This window comes from Leptonotus elevatus, chromosome 19 (assembly GCF_054856555.1).
Source record: "Leptonotus elevatus isolate MCC_2025b chromosome 19, RoL_Lele_1.0, whole genome shotgun sequence".
NCBI lineage: Eukaryota > Metazoa > Chordata > Actinopteri > Syngnathiformes > Syngnathidae > Leptonotus > Leptonotus elevatus.
This window is the reverse complement of record NC_141257.1, coordinates 12,470,077-12,488,749: the sequence shown is the minus strand read 5'-3', so window position 1 is coordinate 12,488,749 and position 18,673 is coordinate 12,470,077. Positions and strand designations below refer to the sequence as shown.

General features: G+C 38.2%; 1 protein-coding gene across 1 annotated transcript in view; it reads right to left on the bottom strand.

The window, feature by feature from the left end:
- Nucleotides 1-977: 977 nt before the first annotated feature.
- Nucleotides 978-18,673, bottom strand: part of sdc2 (syndecan 2) — a 41,479-nt gene continuing 23,783 nt past the window's right edge. Inside the window, exons 2-5 of the mRNA XM_086063083.1 lie at nucleotides 8,005-8,119; nucleotides 7,344-7,516; nucleotides 5,065-5,194; nucleotides 978-3,687 (exon numbers count right to left, since the gene is read on the bottom strand). Coding sequence (XP_085919209.1) covers nucleotides 3,524-3,687; nucleotides 5,065-5,194; nucleotides 7,344-7,516; nucleotides 8,005-8,119 — 582 coding nt within the window. The 3' untranslated portion in view covers nucleotides 978-3,523. The remainder of the gene's footprint in view (nucleotides 3,688-5,064; nucleotides 5,195-7,343; nucleotides 7,517-8,004; nucleotides 8,120-18,673) is intronic.

Below are 18,673 nucleotides of genomic sequence, written 5' to 3'. Positions count from 1 at the left end.
TTAGTATTGTAATGTTTTCTGCAGAATTCCGCAGGGATCAGTACTTGGGTCTTTACTGTTTGGTGCCACTCAGTGATAGCATCCGCTTTTACTGTTATACTGATGATACTCAACTTGACATGGTTTTGGAGCTAACTGAGCTAACTGACCCATGCGAGAGGCACAGAAACAGAGGTGGCAAATCCAAGTCCCAAAAATAAAAAACCCTGCCACAGTTTGGATTTACTCCCAAGTGCTAGCTAGCGAGCTCCCAAGCTAGCTCCCCAGGTGCTCATTTACCTGCTAGGGAGCTAGCTAGCTAGCACCTGGTGCTAAAGCCAAACTGTGGCAGGGTTTTAACTTTCTGGACCTGGATTTGCCACTTCTGACGTTTAATAGAAATTAAACCCTGTTTATTAGGGCTGACTTTAAAAAAAAATTGAATAATCGATATCAAATCGATTTTCCTTTTTGAGCCTGACGAGTCATAAAACCATGAATCGATTATTTGTATCTCTTTAAGAAAATAGAATTTTAAAGGCTATTTTTTTGTATCTTACAGCTTTCTTGAGATTTATTGTTCACGTGAATTTAAAAGTATTTTCTTACATTAATGAAAGACCTGACTTATTGTACTTTAAGATAATTCAGCATCTTTATTTACAATTATTGAATTATTTAACATTTACGGCTTCCGCAAAATTTAAGTTGGAATTTGTTTGTGGAGTTTTTAATCATGCTCTTGATCTTTAAGAAGAATTGATGTTCCATAATTAATATCGATTTAATTGAAGCGGATCGAATCAAACTGAACCCTTGTGAATGGAAATCAAACCGATTGAGGAAATTAGAATCGATACCCAGCCCTACTGTTTATCCTAAAATGACTCAGCAAAAAACTCAACTCTTCTACAATTGCATTATTTTCCATTTTTTTCTAACCCCCTTTTTCTGTCAAATCAAATGACTGAGGTCGAAAACAAAATTCACAAGATCAATTGGTTATTAGGCCACAATGTTTATTCAGTAGTGTTGTTTCAACTTATAGGTACAATACTGTCAGCTTTTTGTAAGACTAAAAAAAAAAAAAAACAGTTACCATTACAGTCATTCATGCACACTGAATGCCAGTCAAGCTTTTTCGACTCCTGCTCATGCTCACTGAGAACATGATCTTATCCAAATGGTAGGCACTTTGAAGGTTTAAAACATTTGTGAATATACATTATATATACTGTATTTATATATCTTTCCATATACTAATAAGCTATTGGAAGGTGAGACCTCTCTAATTAAGAGAAAATCTAAATTTTAAAAAAGTAATGGAGGTGGCCATGGAGGAGAGTAGGGTCTTTGGGTTTGTCAACATAGTTCATAATCATTACCTTGGTGCCAAGGAAGGACACGGAAGGGACAGAGAATATTAATGGACAGACGATGACATAGGAGTAAATTTTTAGCGTAGCTTTTGAGAAAAATGTCGAACCTTCCACCTGTGTCTTTACAAGTTGTTTCAGTGGTATGTGCTCTGCATGTGGCCTGCTGTTTGTGTCCAATGAGGCCTTTCACTGAGCAGGTCTTTGGTGCCCAAAAGCGTCAACACGGGGTACAAAGCAGGAAGTGGGGCAGGCCATTGACAGCTTAACTGGCCACGCTCCAGTCGGACTAAAAAAGAAGGTGGGCGTGCTGGTGAACGGAGAGGAAAAAGAGGCCGGTGGAAGGGGAGAGAAGGATGCTAGTTTGTCAGTTAAAAACAAAACAAAAGTGCACAGTAAATTTTGCAGAGTACATTTTACTCTAAAAAGAAGTCTATTTGGTCCCACTCTAAACAAATCAAATTTACACTTAGAAGAGAGTTAAATATTCATACTCAAAGTATGAGTAAGAGAGAATTGGCCTATCCCATGACAAAAACCTAGTAAAGTTCTTCTTTTTTTTTCCACTAAAAAATTCTAATTAAATTTTAGAAGGAACTTTTGTTAGTACATTTTATTAATTTAACTCATTCAAACCCAAAAACGTATAAATATGTTTTTTATTACTTTGTCCTTCACTGCCAAAAAACTTATTTATACATCTGTTTTTAAATGCTAGAGCATACAGAAGTCTTTAATGCATCTTCTGACCTGAAGAGGTCGCTTAAAGCAATGGTAGTTATTACAAAAAACAGCCAGCAGGTGGCAGCAGAGTATAAGAGATCAGCCATGTTGCAACAAGCTCTTTTTGCCAGTGTTTTCAACAGCTTTGTGAATAATGATGAAACTTAGCCATATTCTAATGCTAATTGCTGCAAAACGGAAATAAATAGAAATATGATTTTTTTTCCCTAATGAAAGAAGAGACTCTAATGTTTCTTTTGGTAGGATCCTTGTTTTTATAGCAATAAAACACAATATTCTGTGAGCCTTGCAAAATCTGTCAAAATCCAGTAAAACAGCCGGGAGCGAAGGGGGTCGCTTCAGTGAAGATGGCTGGAAATGAATGAGTTAAAAAAAAAAGTTACACAAGGGTTGAGGAACGAACTGATAACCTTCAGCTTGGGAGATGGCCACTCTACCACCTGAGCTATGCCACTCCGACTGTTTGCTACTATCAAAAAGGAGACCAAAAACATTCTCTCATACACAAAATACTTTTGAGTAAAATTTACTCTGAATCTTTAACTCTCTTGCAAGTGTAAATTTTTACTTTTTTTTTAGAGTGGGACCAAATAGATTATTTTTAGAGTAAAATGCACTTTACAAAATTTGTAATGTGTAATGTGTGTAGTAATGTGTGCAATCTGAAGGGCAAAGCCCCTTTTTTTTCTTAGAGCACTGCCACATTCTTCCTCCATCTTTGACAAATTCCCGGGTTTGAAAATGAACACAAAATGCAGAGAATAAAACAAAGAAGACGTCATGCTCACCTTTTGTTTAAAAATGGGCAAAAATGAAACATTGCAACCTGAAGGGAGAAAATTTACATTGACTATTAACAGCGTTAGCGTGAAGACAAAAAGAGCTTCATCAAATCTACAAAGGCATTTTTCAACATCAGAGAAAAGATAAATTAATGTAATACAACTTTAGAGATCAACATCAGACATGCTAAGACAAAATTAAAAAAAGAAAAAACATGAAAGTAGGATTGATACAGTATAATTATATTCAATTTCCACTTGATTTTTTGTCTTTACAAATAACATACTGCTACAGTTAAAAGTAGTCAGCAACTAAACACAAGCTCCTTAGACAGAAGACAGATGCAGATGATTTTCTCACCTTTACAGATCCTGTTATTTTTTTCCATACAATACACTGACAGTCGCCATAAAACGAGGAAAGCTTGTCTTTAAAAAAAACAAACAAGAAAACAACAACAACAAAAGAAGGGAAAAAGATCTTAATAACAATATGCTATGCAAAAGCTTTCCATTATGCTATTTTTCCGTAAATCAACATTGTAACATATTGTTGTTTCTCGTGTTCGCTCTTGCCGAGGGCTGCGGCTCGGGCAGCCTCTCTTGTGAGTTGTTGATCCCATTGACAGGTGGGCGGGACTTTTATGCATAAAACTCCTTGGTGGGGGCCTTCTGATAGGCCGTGCCGGAAGGTTTCCTCTCGCCCAGGTCGTAGCTGCCCTCGTCCTTCTTCCTCATGCGGTAAACCAGGAGGAGGATAAGGAAGATGGCGAATAGGAATCCAATCACCCCGCCAGCAATCACAGCTGAGAAACACAATGAATAATTTCATCTTTGAAGCAGAGACGGCAAATCTAGGTGCAGAAAGTAAAAACCCTGCCACAGTTTGGCTTTAGCCCCTCATGCTAGCTAGCTAGCTCCCAAGCAGGTGATCAAGCACCCGGATAGCTATCTAAGGAGCTAACCAACCTTTAGCTCCTCGTGCTAGCTAACTAGCTCCCAAGCAGGTAAACAAGCACCTGGGAAGCTAGCTAAGGAGCTAATCAACCTTTAGCTCATTGTGCTAGCTAGCTAGCTCCCAAACAGGTAAAAAAGCACCCGGGAAACTAGCTAAGGAGCTAACCAACCTTTACCCCCTCGTGCTGACTAGCTAACTCCCATGCAGATAAACAGTTAGCTAGCGCCCAAGCAGGTAAACAAGCACCCGGGAAGCTAACTAAGAAGCTAACCCATCTTTAGCTCCTTGTGCTACCTAGCTAGCTTCCAAGCAGGTAAACAAGCACCCGGGAAGCTAGCTAAGGAGCTAACCAACCTTTAGCTCTTCGTGCTAGCTAGCTAGCTCCCAAGCAGGTAAACAAGCAGCCGGGGAGCTAACTAGCTAGCACCTGAGGCTAAAGCCAAACTGTGGCAGGGTTTTTACTTTCTGGACCTGTATTTGCCGCCTGTGCTTTGGAGATAATCTCATTTTACAATTAGCATTCAAAAGCGCCACACATTGGTTAAATATGTGCCGATCAAAAGAAGCAAGATGCGAGGCAAGCTGTCGGCGGGCGGCTGAAGCTGATCAACACGAGGTGGATAAAACAACAAAGTGGAAGTGAGGTGCCAATCAAATATTGAAGTCAGACATGCAGGGAGGAGACAGATGGGATCAGACAAAGTACACGCTATCCGTGTTCTCAAACAAGGCGCTTTAAACACCCACACCGGTGTGAACTCTACAAGGTCCCAAGGAGGAAGACAGACTGAGTTTATTAAAAGCATTTATTTTGAGAAGTGGCTCAGGTGGGAGACTTAAAGGGAAAAACTACTGAGATTTGCGGAATTTAATAGGCTACCAGTAATTCGCTGGCATACCTCAAATTATAAAATATGGAGAACTACTAACAAACTCTTAAAAAGGGAAGCACCAAAGTTGAAAGGCTTTTAGTTCGTATTAATGTTTCCGCCTTTGTCTTATTTGTTCAGAATAGTAAAGCAGAACAACAATTTGATGTTGTTCCTCAATCTATTTTTGCTGCGCAATATTTTTATCTTCACTCACCACCGTCACCAGACACACATTTGTGCATTAAATGAGGGAAGTGCTTACAGTATTGCTAGAAGGTGTGACCATAGTATAACAAAATTGACCAACCAGCACTTCTACACTTATAACCTTTATTGCTGTTAATGTCACATACCTGCCAACACCTCTGTCCTTTGGAAGAGGTTCTCGGTGCGGACCTCGATGGGCTCCTGAGCTGAGCCTGGGGCACTGGTTGTACTGGTCATCTGGTTCCTCTGCATGTCCTCCGTAACAGGCACTGGTGCCTGGATTTAGAAAATATACGTGTGGGAAAAGAATAGAAAAAAGACTAGCGTTGTTTCCATTGGTGATCATACATCTGAGCAGGTCACCATGACATTTTCATCAAAAACGAAAGGGAGGTGGTTATTGACTAGCTCAGGGGTCTGCAACCTGCGGGTATGGAGCCCAGTGTGGCTCTTTAGTCCCTCTCTTGTGGCTGGATCACTAAAAATATTTGTAGAAATTAATGTTGTTGTTTTTTACATATTTATTTGTATTTTTAGATAAAATATTCTTCAAATGATTTATAAAATAATAATAATTAAATATCAAAAAATGTCAGTCCAGTTGTCAGAAAAAGATGAAAAGTTTTTTTCATTACCGAAATAAAACAGTCCAAATTTTTAAAAAAAATATGATTTTTTTAATTACCTAAAAATATCCAAAAAGGAAGAGGAACAGCCTAAATTTACCATAAACTGTCCATGAAATTGCCAAAAATTTTCAAAAAGTAACCTAAAATGTCTAAAAACAAAAGGCAGAAAATTACTGTAAAATATTTTTGAATTGTCAAAAAAGTCAGAATGTGGAGAAAAAAAGAAAGAAAAAAAAGCAGAAACGAAAATGTTAAAAAGTAACTATAAAATGTTCAAAAACCATGAAAATTACCATAAATTGTACACAAAATTGCAAAAAAATTCAGAAATTTTCTGGCCAAAATGTCAACAGCAAAAAAATGGCCATAAAATGTTCAAAAAAGGGAAGAAGAGAGGCAGAAAATGACTACAATATGTCCATAAAATTACCAAAAAATGTCAGAAAATTTAGAGAAAGGCAGAAAAATGTATAAAAAATTACACACACACAAAATCCAAACACTAAAGACGAAAGATAGAAGAAAATGAGTGTCAAAGTATTGTGTGCTGCACATTTTGCCGTTTGTGGTGCAGCTCTAATTAGCTCTTGGGCCCTCAGTAGCCTACTTAGTACAGTATTAGACTAACACTAACACACTGTTCCCTTCATCACAATCTTCAAATGTTTTGCGGCTCCAGATACATTTTTGGTTATTTATTTGGCCTAAAATGGCTCTTCAAAAACCATACATACTGTAGGCCGGAAGAATTGAACTGGAGTGGATCCAAGTTGCCTGCATAGATTAGCGTAATCTACTGAAGTAGGCAAATTGCATCTGGAATAATTCCAGGTCGGAGTTAGGGTTATCCCGTGCTTTTGTGTCAGTGAGACAGCAGGTCGGCCTTGCTTTAGTGAAGCCTTGGCAGCTAATCTCAAACAGATGTAGTGTATTAAGAACATGGCACATGAGTGAGATGCAGGAAGGTTCCAGAATACACGGTGCGCACGAGAACTGTTATCCTTCATCATTAGCACTGACGCAAATCTTTACCCCAATTGTAACCTCATAATTTGTTAGGAAGTAAAATAAATAGTAGCTAACCCTGAAAGGTCACAAGTAGGTAGCTGTGTAATTTATGCTTATGTATATAGGCATTGAATGCAGGCAACTAATTGTATGTTCTACTTTGAACTGCGCTGATTGACAGCAACGATTAATTAATTCTCAAAAGCAGCTACAATATGTGTGGGAGGATGAATGTTGTGATGTTGCCATGAGAACAGTGCAGCTTTTTGAGGGCATTCGGCGGAATTGTGTTGTTTTGTGAATGCATTGTGTATGACCTCTGATGCTTAAAATGATTTCAAATAAGATGCAGGATTTGATCAATCACTATTGTAACTACACTAAGTGAATAGCTTGAAAGCTAAGATGAATTATTATGAAGGAAATTGAAATATAAAATATGTGAAAATTGCACTTTTTTAATTGTAGTTAAATGACAAAGGAATGAAAAGAAAACGGATTTAATCATTTCAGATGAATTATAATCCATTTCCCGATAATAGTCAGTTGGTATCGAACCCAGGTTCTACAAGGAGGAGGGGGGCAATTGCTCTGAGCACTGAGCTAACTTGCCTTGTTCAAACATATACATGTATTTCCCTTAGCATATTGGCCATGGTTATATTTGCAATGTACAGTCCGAGGTGGGATTCGAACCCGCAACCTCCTGGTTACTGTATAATGCAATTTACCATTTGCGCCACTGAGCAGTATCAAAGAGCGGTGGCGTTAACTTGTGCTGTACTGACCTCTGTTCTGATTGGCTTCTTAGGTGTGCTGTCACTGGCCTTTTGTCTGACCGTCGCTGTCTCCACCTTGGGGGTGAAATCTTTGGTGGAGTCCTTGGTGGGTTCTTCCGCTTTGGGTGCGATATACACCATACTGACGGTCACCGTTTCTTCAGCCACCTCTTCTCCTGCACCTGGGAGAGCGTGACAGAAAAAAATTATATAAAACCCCAAAATAATGTTTGTTTTACTGAACATGACATTTCTTAAAATGTCCTTGATGTTTCTAAAGCTCCTCAAGAGTGGTAAGGAAGATTAATAAATAGTTGTGGATTGGCCATTGAGCTCAAACCTTTCTTCTTTTAACTTGCATGACCTGCAAATGTTCAACTTTCAAGCTGAGTTGGAACATTTACTTAAAAAAACAACTTTTAAACAAGTGGGGTCTTAGAAGGTAAAGAGTTCTAACACAATGGTTGAAATTTGAATGCATCATAGGACTGAAAACTTAGTTCTAGGGACGTTCTTACCACTTACGTACTCAACTCTTGAGTAATCACCGTAACCGATATCACAAGTACATAAAATTCACCCAAAAAACAATGATGGATCATCAGAAAGAAATATATATCCCAACACTGGGTTTCCCCTAGCGTTTTAAAAGTCTGGTGGTCCGCCTTACCTGAGCCAGACCCCGAGTTAAAGTCATCATCATCTTCGGGGTAGTAACCTCCTGAGCCTGCGTCGTCCAGGTATAAGTCGTCAGTCTGGGAGGAAGTCTTGGCTGCCTCTGCTATCTGCAAAACAAAGAAATAACAGACTTTTGAGAATTGTGGCATGGTCATGGTTTGACTCAAATTCATACTTGGGGTAAAAACAAACATACAAGTAGCACAGCAATGGACTGTGATAGTTATAAAGGGGAAGTCAACCTTAAACATTTCTTGACAATAAATGTCATATGTGACCTCACTAGTCTAAACATGACATTTTGATGAACATTACTGCTGTTTTTATCCATCTTAGGGGCGGCCATTTTGCCACTTGCTGTCGACTTATGACATCACAGTTGCTCAGGGCTTAGGCAACGACCAATCACAGCTCACCTGTTTTCTGAAGCGGAGTTGTGAGATTGGTTGTTACCTGAGCAACTGTGATGTCATTTTCACTCGACAGCAAGTAGTAAAATGGCCGCCGTCTGATATTGATATAAACAATTGGATTTTGCTGCTTGACTCATATTCCACTAACGCGATATTAACCAGAATACCGTATTTAGACTAGTGGGGCTGCATAGAACATATTATAGTCATGACATTTTTGGGGGGGTGATTTCCCCTTTAAACTGTTGTTTTTTGCTAACTGACAATGCAAGCTCGGGTCACTTCCCCTCCCCCCAACCCCCTCTACTGTCTTGACAACTGGCCTGATTGGTTGGAATGTTTGTATTCCGGCTTAATGGGCAAATGGGAGTGAAAAGGGGGCTAATCAACATAAATCATTTAAATAAAAAAATAAAAAAAGCTCCTTCTTGTCATGTGTGTGAATTAATTTAACACAATTGAAAAAAAATGCACTCTCCGGAGGAGGAGAAAAAAAAAGTGTTTTATGTGTTGTGTTGAGCGCATGTGACTGGAATGGTTATAAGTGCATCCATGGCAACATCCATTCAGGTCTGATTGACTAATCTGTACTCGGCTGTATTAGACCTTCTCTACACTAATAGTCCTACTCTGAGTTTAAAAAAAAAAAAAGAAGAAGAAAAAAAAGACCACACATAACATATCATCCGTGTGTGGGTTTGTCGGGATCTGTTTGCTACAGTTCCAGGTCAGCTCTAAGGAAGTTGTGCTGATAAACCTCCAGCCGAAAAACATTGGTAGAGGAAACAATCAATTGGGCTGACAGAAAGACCAATGAGGGGCGTTCTTTTGTTGGGTGCAAAGAATAGACATGCTGCGAGAAAGCCAAGGAATTGGGTAATGAGAAATTAGGCCACGCTGATGCCTGTTTAGGACCAGCTGTGTTTGGGCAGGCATAATGTGGCGATGGGTAAAATAAATAAACTCAATAATTAAAAAATAAGTAATTAATCATTGTTTAATTTTTTTAAATTTGTTTTTCATTGTTTAATTGTAAAAAATAATAACAAATAAATAGAATTCATCAATGTTTTTCATTGTTTACTTCATTTAGAAATCATTAATTCATCATTTTTTTCATTGTTTATTTCATTTTAATTTAAAAAACAAACAAACAATTAATTCATCAATGTTTTCATTGTTTATTTCATTGTAAGAAATAAATACATTTTAAAAAACAATAAATTCATCAATGTTTTTCATTGCTTATTTAATTTTAAAACAAATAAATAAAAATAATTAATTCCTCAATGTTTTTCATTGTTCATTTCATTGTTTTTCATCAGTTCAAGATGCTTTTTTTCCCAATACACAATTATTCACTCACGTGTGTATCCACAAGTAATTGTGTTTATGTGTATTTGTCTTGCATCATGAAAGAGAGGCGCTGGCGCTCTCCATGACAAAGACGCTGGGAGTCCACCCCGCTAACGGCTAATAGTGAAAGACGCAAGAAGGAGAAGATTGAAACCTAACAATGCCATTCCTCCTCAGTCAAGTGACTTGTGAAAGAAAGACCTTTCATTGCTCAACCCGCCCTGATCAAAGAGAGAATTTGTTCAAAGCAACTTTATCTTAACCTTACTTGCCTTCTTCTCCTTCCAATACAACCCCCCCATCCCCATTACTCCCGCCTGGCAAAGCCATTCAGTGTTCCGTGCGCTCCACAGGTCAAAATGCATTGGTAATAATATGAGCACAATGGGGTAAAACAAGGCTGGGGCAGTTCACATGGTGACAAAGGATGCTAATGAGATAGGGGCCACACATGCACATCGGCAAGTAGAAGTGTTGAAAACGTATGCAAGTATTAATTCATTGATTATACATGGACGGAGAGGGAGAGCAATTGAGCATGTGAACATGACAACACATCGGCATTCACGTCTGCAGGAGTGTGACTAACGCATGCAGTGTTTACTATAGCGGGTATAAGAAGAACAATATGCCAGGTTTTAATCAATTCCTTCTTTTAACCATAAGTTATTTGCTATCCCTGATTGGAATTCAAAAGATGTTGTCGATGTAACTCATGATAAGGTCTACAAAACCATTTTGTCTGGCAATTTACAGAAAAACCTTGCCGTTCCAATACTTTTGGAGTACTGTAACCTTGGCGAATATGGATGAAGAGAGGGAAACAAAAAAAAAGGTTCTTCCTTAGTTGTTATCGACTTGCTGACATGCCTTAATTTAACTAGCTGCCTTCACAGGATACTGAAAGGCGTGTGTGGTGGTGGTGCAAGCACAAACAAGGGCAAGAATGGGGGTGGGGCGGTTAAAGCAAAGCACACTCGTATTAGTGCCATGTATAGCGAAAAAACTCGCAAATTTACGAGAAATAACCACGCAAATTTGCCACTTAATAAAGTGGCAAATTTTGGAGAAAAATTTTCGTAAATTTTGGAGAACTAAACTCTCAAATTTGCGACATTAGGAAGTGGCAAATTTGGAAGAAAAAAAACATGCAAATTTACGAGAAATAAACTCGCAGATTTGCGAGAAAAAAACGCAGAAGCTTGCAAGAAATACACGTAGCGTAGCTATACTCTGGATGAAGTGCTGGCTTTTCGTTGGTGGTTAACGGAACACGGATAGGGATTTTTCTTAAACTTTACTCGTCATACACGGCAGCTAGAGCAAAAACACTTCCTGGCGACCTATCAGCTGACTAACACTAACCAATCAGAAGCTAGCATACTTTAGGTATATGCAAGTGAATCACGGATAACAGCAGATTCTACACATCAACTTAGCTACTTGTACAAAAAAATACAAAAATTTATGAATGTGTAAATAATAATCCTGGAAACATAAATGTACAACTTAATAAATATTTCAACAAATTAACTCAAATGCTTGATCCTCAGGGTGTGGACCTTCGCAAAGTGAGGCGTCTTCGTCACTGGCAGTACCCAATGCTGTGTGAATCCTTAACATTGATATCGTTCATCTCTGCTAAAGCAATTACCATCTTCTTATTTGAAAAACTTGCCAGAAAAATATTGGCACAAACATTCAAGTACGCTACGTGTATTTCTCGCACGTTTCCGAGTTTTTCTCTCGCAAATCTGCCACTTTACCAAGTGGCAAATTGCCGAGTTTTTTACTCCCGCAATTTTTGCCATTTTATAATGCCGCAAATTTGCCATTTTATAATGCCGCAAATTTGCCATTTTATTTCTCGTAAATGAACACTTTTTTTCTCGCAAATTTGCCACTTAATATTGTCACAAATTTGCGAGTTTATTTCTCGTCAATAAAAAATACAAAATCTTGCAAATTTTCAACTTTATAATGTCACAAATTTGCAAGTATTTTTTCACAAATTTGCCACTTTATAATGTCGCAAATTTGTTTCTTGTAAAATTTTGATTTTTTTTCTCGTAATATTCCTCGAAAATAAAACAAAATAAAATTATACGTGACCCTAATACTCCGTCGAACACTTGTGTTGATAATGCTTTGGGTAGCTACAATTTTATACTACAAGAAGTACAATTTCAGGGAACTTTGAAGCTATTGTTTTCACTATACACTTATTTTAAACATCAGATGCTAGTGTCCAATGTGTAAGAGACTTCCACACAACCAGAACAAGGGTGTGAAGTTTTAAACCTGACACTCACTCCTCCTGTCATGTTCATATCACACCTAGATGCTGGCGCTGACTTCATCATGCAGCAAGTTCGCACAGACACCACATTATCCTGCTTCAACTGGTTGGGTGTGTGAAAGGTACAGGCAGGGAAATTACAGATCCTTTGTTAAAGACATGAAACACTCATTTTGCTGCGTGAACGAGGCTATTAACACAAAATGAAGATCAGGTGTTAAGAGGAACCTTTTAGACCATCCGAGTGAATTACCAGCAAAGGACATGAAGTCCCTTTTACTTAAGTGTGATTTTGGGGGGGGGGTTATGTCAATTTATGACACAACAGCATGACCCAGAGTGGCACAGTGTGTTTGTTCCTTGATCACCTGAACTGGCTTTATCATACACGCAGGCACCCACACTATAAACATAAAAATAGGAAACGGACAACTTTCTCTGTCACGGACACGTGATGTTCAGGCACAGACATCGCTGATAAACTTTGCTCTTTTCATCAGACTGTTGACATTTGCAGGTAGTAACTCCTTTCAGCTCTTAACACATCTTTAAACTGCACTAGACAGCAGTCTGGCAACTACTAATGTAGAGCAAGCACCAGAAGCCTGCTAGCTGATGTATGAAGGCTGAGCTATGCTACGGTAGCTCTACTTTTATAGTCGTTCAACAAACATCGCACTCCTTACATTTTTCTGTTTTAATAGAATAGATTGGATACCTTTTTGGTTGTAACGTCATCTCTGAAGATTGATAAAAAAAATTTTTTTTGCAATTCCTCTTGAAAAGTTGGTGGCTTCTGCACATTATCAATTAAAGAAAGTATTGCATGTACAGTGCCTGACTGCAAATAGCAAACTTTCACAAATAACGGACACTCCCCTACAAGTGTTTACAATTGCTTATATTAATTGCTTAAACCAGGGGTCAGCAACCTTTCCTGTCAAAAGAGCCATTTTCGGCCAAATAAATAACCAAAAAATCTCTCAAATTTGGCAATTTTATGGACATATTATGGTTGTTTTCTGCCTCTCTACTTCCTTTTTTTTTTTTTTGACATTATGACTATTTTTTGACATTTTTCCCCTGCCATTTTTGCCAGCAAATTTTATTTTTATATTTAATGTTATGAGGAAATCTTCAAAAAAAAAATATGGACTGTGCACGCTCATCCTCCTCTTTTTCTAATCAGTTAATTACTTGCATAATATAAAATGTGGGAAATTGATCCCAATATTTTGACATGAACAAATATTCTGAATGTCATACACAAACATTCATTAAATGCTTTACTGTAATGCATGTAGTTATGTTTATTGCTCAAACACAACCTGTGCTATATTTAACGTAGCCATCCGCTGTCAAGCTAAAGGATAATCTGTGGTCAAAATTAAGAGTGTCATTAATCTGCGTTAAAACATGATTAATGCAATATTTTTTGGTGATTAATTAATTAATTAGTTAACACTTTAACTTTGACAGCACTATACATTTTCTAAAATATTTTATGGTAATTTCCTACCTTTGTTTTTGGACATTTTAGGTTATGTTTTGTTATATTTTCTTTTCTGCCTTTTTATTTTTTATTATTCAATTCTCTGACATTTTGGGCAATTTTATGGACAGTTTATGTTAAATTCCTGCTGTTCCTTTTCCTTTTTGGACATTTTATGATCACTTTCTGGATTTTAATTGGTAATTTAAAAAAACTTTCATCTTTTTCCCCAAAAACATTCATTTATACTAATTTTTTTTAGAAATCCACAGACAGCCACAGCAGAGGGACTAAAGAGGCTACAGAGCCACAGGTTGCAGACCCCTAGCCTTAAACCATAAATACACCACAAACTATCTAACCCCAAACTCTTTAATAGCATTAAATCATCATCCACAACAAATTGGAGACTGGTGACAGCTATTTCAGTCTGTCTTCAAGAGTCACCCTCGGAGGCATACTTTGGTGCACACCTTAATCTATAAAGGTCCGCCATTTAGAAAGGAGAGGGCTCAAAGCAAAGCGAAGGAGGCGGCAAACATGCTCTTGAGTAAGGCTCAATGTGCAGTGGAGCGTATACACGAAGGCACATGTTTTCAAAGCTTTAAGTCAAGGCTCTCTCACACAAAACGTCCACAGAAATGTAGCGCTTATAAACATACTGTATGCTCTCACTGCAATATACTGTGCAATACAAACATTTGGACTTTGACAGTTTACATTACATAACTATCTGAAGAAATACCTCTTTAAAAAAAAAAAAATTAAAACAGGTGGCAAATTCAGATCCAGAAAGTAAAAACCCTGCCATCGTTTTTTTTGTTTTTGTTTACCCCTTGTGCTAGCTAGCTAGCTCCCTAGCAGGTAACCGAACACTTGGGGAGCTAGCTAAGGAGCTTGCTAGCTAGCACCTGGGGCTAAAGCCAAACTGTGGCAGGTTTTTACTTTCTGGACCTGTATTTGTCACCTCTGAAAGAACAAAGCAGTTGCAAGACTGTACTATGGGCTGTCAGGATGTTTCAGAGGTGGCAAATCCAGGTCCAGAAAGTAAAAACCCCGTCACCGTTTGGCTTTAGCCCCAGATGCTAGCTAGCTAGCTCTCTAGCAGGTAGCCGAACACTTGGGGAGCTAGCTACTGAGCTCGCTAGCTAGCACCTGGGGCTATAGCCAAACTGTGGCAGGGATTTTACTTCCTGGACCTGAATTTGCCATCTCTGGATATACTGTAGGTCCTCTAATAAAAAAAAAAACTGCCTCATGTCACTCTGCTTGCTTGACCTGTAAGCAAGAGTAGAGCTGCAGACCAAGACTGGACAAAAGAAAGACGACAGATAAGAGGCATACTAGGAGGGATCAAGGGAAGCCAGAGAAAACGAGAGGGGGGGATGACAAATGAGCGATGAGAAAGAAGTGGAGGAGGGAGGGGGAATAACCCGTTGCTGCTGACAGTACTATAGCCTGAAGGTAGCTATGTGAAAAGCCATACAAAAATCACAAGCCAAATAAATGTGCTTACAATTGGAGTGTGTCGGGGTAATATTTACATACATTCTATAGGAGGGAGATAGAAAGGAAATCAACCGTGCCTTTAGGGCTGGACTTGAATTTTGACAAACTGCTCTCACCAGAAGCACAAATATTAACTCAAATCCAAGTAAGGTCAAAGGAAATGTGGATCCTCAAAAGAATGCACAGCAAACATCTGCATCTCTGCGAAAGCACCCACGGGACGCATTTATGTGCCAACACAGACACTCATTCACACACACACACCTTCATCCGGTTTTCACATCTCCAAGGCCTAAGATTAATACGCAGACACATCAAAACACTGACTTCAGAGGACAGAACAAAAAAAGTAGAAAACAGGTGCAGGGGGGCTGGCAGAAGGATCGCAATTCAGATCCTCCTCCAGCCGTCTGCAGCGCTCCTATGATTTTTCAATTCATTCTTTGAGTCTACCTCGTAACTTCTAGAACCTCAAACGAGACCACAAGAGAGAGCGATGGCACTCTGCTTTCAACACAGTTACAAATCATATTTAGGGAATGTAACCTTGCATGAACCCTGAGCTTCCATGGAAAACATAATCACAACTGACATTTGGCCTGCCAACTTGCAATAACTTCTAACATACTAATATTAAGGATAGACCGATTATCGGCTGGGCAGATTATCTGCGCCGATATTCAGCATTTTGACGAATATTGGTATTTTGAAGAATTATACAGCCGACAGATCCGTTTTTAAAAAGTGTTCGGGTGGGGGGGGGGGTGCGGGTATCAGGGAACTAATTATTTAAATTTTCATAGATGCTTCTGACTCTGCACCTTCTGTCTTTGAAATTAAAACTAAGATAAGTACAATTGTAATACTTCAAATATATATATATATATATTTTTAAACTTGATTTACTATAGCAAACAATAGGGAGCTATATACTTAAGTACTGCCCCTGGAGGACCCCTGAAATTTTTGTTACATTTTCAAAACAAATACATCTATTGACTAAGATTTTTTTTAAACTCCAATATTTTACGAATCCGAAACGTTGTTCTATAAATATATGCTTAAAAATATATATTTTTAAATAAGCTAGAGTTTGTATTTTTTAAATTTGCGATGCCAATATTGTCCCTTTTAGGGAAAATGAATATTGGCTCCAATTATCAGTTATCGGCGTCCATGGCTGCTAATAATCGGTATCGGCCCTGAAGAAACCATATCGGTCCATCTCTAATATACAGTATTAGGCTCAATAGTAGTGCATTATTTTCTCAAGACACCTAAACACATGCTGACATTCGCCTTTTACTGATATCGTTTTTTTCAAGGTTGATACCGATTTATTAGTCAGTGAGACTGATACCAATATTTCAAGATGATATTTTAACATTTATTTTTATATCCATTTTAAAAAAAAATTAATAATTTTTTTTATTTGTTTATTTACTTTTATTCATTTAGGGACATACTCTTATATGTATATTTTTAGTTGTTTTTATTTTCATTCATTTATTTTTCGATATCTATTGTTATTTTCACTATTATTCATTTATTTAGTCATACATTTTTTAATTTTGGCAGTTTTGGTCCGCCATATTCTGAGACTTTACAACAGCCCAAAACAGTTTGTGTGCATATACGAGTTAAGTGTGTCTGCCATTGTGCTCTTTGAACCCACTCAAACTTTTATAGCCCTCCTGTGGATCATAATAGAGAACTAATTGATAGTCTTTCAGCTGCGGGCCCAGGAGAGCGGGAGTTCCTGTAGGAAGTTGACACAAATCAAACTTGCTTTGAGCCCTTAAGGTCTGGAGCTCCTCCAGCACTGTTTGAGTTTGTGTGCGTGTGTATGTGTGTGCGAGAGAGATACAGAGTACAACTGAAATAAACAGCCAGTTGACATTTTCACTTTACATCTCTTTAGCTGTGACCTTCTGTTTTCCGCACAATCTTCCACTTTTGACTTCCTGCAAAGTTTAGTATTACAGCGTAATGGTACACAAACACACAAACCCTTACATACAACTCTCCCTGCTTCAAGTGGATAAAATCGCATTGCTTCTATCGTCCACTGCCCGCCAGACAGCCAAATTGCCGCATTTAACAGAGCTCTGTAGGACGAGTAAGTGATATGTATATGCATTCTTGCACGTAAACAACAAAATACACAAGCTACAACATGTTTGAGAGCAGAGCAGCTGATGACGATTTTGTTATTCGGAGTTAAAAGTAGAGCAAAGTGTTGTACACTGCAACTCTCATTTACATAAACTTTGCACTTTATGTTGTTATTGATGTGATTTTGTGGTAATTTATACTCCGTTCCAGAAGGGTGTGCTAAAAAAAATTGATATGGGAATCCAGTACCAGAAAGTAAAAATCCTGCCACAGTTTGGCTTTAGCCTCAGCTGCTAGTTAGCTAGCTTCCATGGTGCTTGTTTACCTGCTAGAGAGCTAGCTAGCTAGCATCAGAGGCTAAAGTCAAACTGTGGCAGGGTTTTTACTTTCTGGACCTGGATTCGCCACCTCTGATTGTGGCAATATCCAACTCTACTGTAATATAGTAAGCAGTAAGTAAATATATCTATAATTCTAAGCATGGAAATATGTCACTATAAATATTGATTTAAAAGTAGTGGTTTAGTCACCAGATGTGGGCATATTGACGGACGCCCATTTTATTGACGATTGACGGGAAACTTTGAAAAATTGATGGACTAAGCATTGACGGAAAGGGGTTTTCATCCGTCAATAAATTCGTCAAAATCCCAATGCTGACGGATTGTCGAATGACGGAACATTGACGGATGGCCACTTCGAATGACGGAAACATTGACGTACGCAAATTTTGCTAAGCAATTGATGAATGACGGATTGGCGGTTCAGTTTGAAATATTGACGGATTGATGATGACGGAAGGTGACCCGACTGTTGACGATTGTTGAATGATGGACGCGCCCACCTCTGATAGTCACATAGAAAGAAATATGATAAAGGGGGGAAAAAATGAATGAATGCTGAGATGGCAGGAGATTTGCACCATTCCACAGAGATCAAGTCCCAATATAAAGAGGAGAGGCCCCCGATGTGGATTTCCAGAGGTGTCTGCGCCATAAAGTGCAGCTGAAAGCCCTTAAGGAAAGCCAACGTAAAATGAAACGTTAACAAATACGACCTCAACAATCTGAGTGTCAATTTACGTAAAGTAAATCTTAAAATGAGCAACACACTACTAGTTGTATGCAAGTCAGCAACAAAATATATTTAATCTAGTTTTTGAAACAATACTTTTGTGTTAAATCCCTGTTTGTTCTGAAAACTTCAGAAAAATAAAAGTTGTCTAGATGGTTTAATGTTTTCTCCCAGTGTTGTGTCTCTGAGCAGTTATCATTCTGTCAGATGGAGAGAGCTTCATTTCATAACAGTAGCAGATGTCACAAATTAATATTTCATTTGATTCATAATGCATTTATAAGAGACCTGAAAATGAAATCTGGTAATGGTGTGGGCAAGAAAACAGACATTTGACATTCAGCTCTAAAGATAATCGCCCCTAGCGTTAGAAATTACCTTTTTTGTCATCCTCCATCAAAAC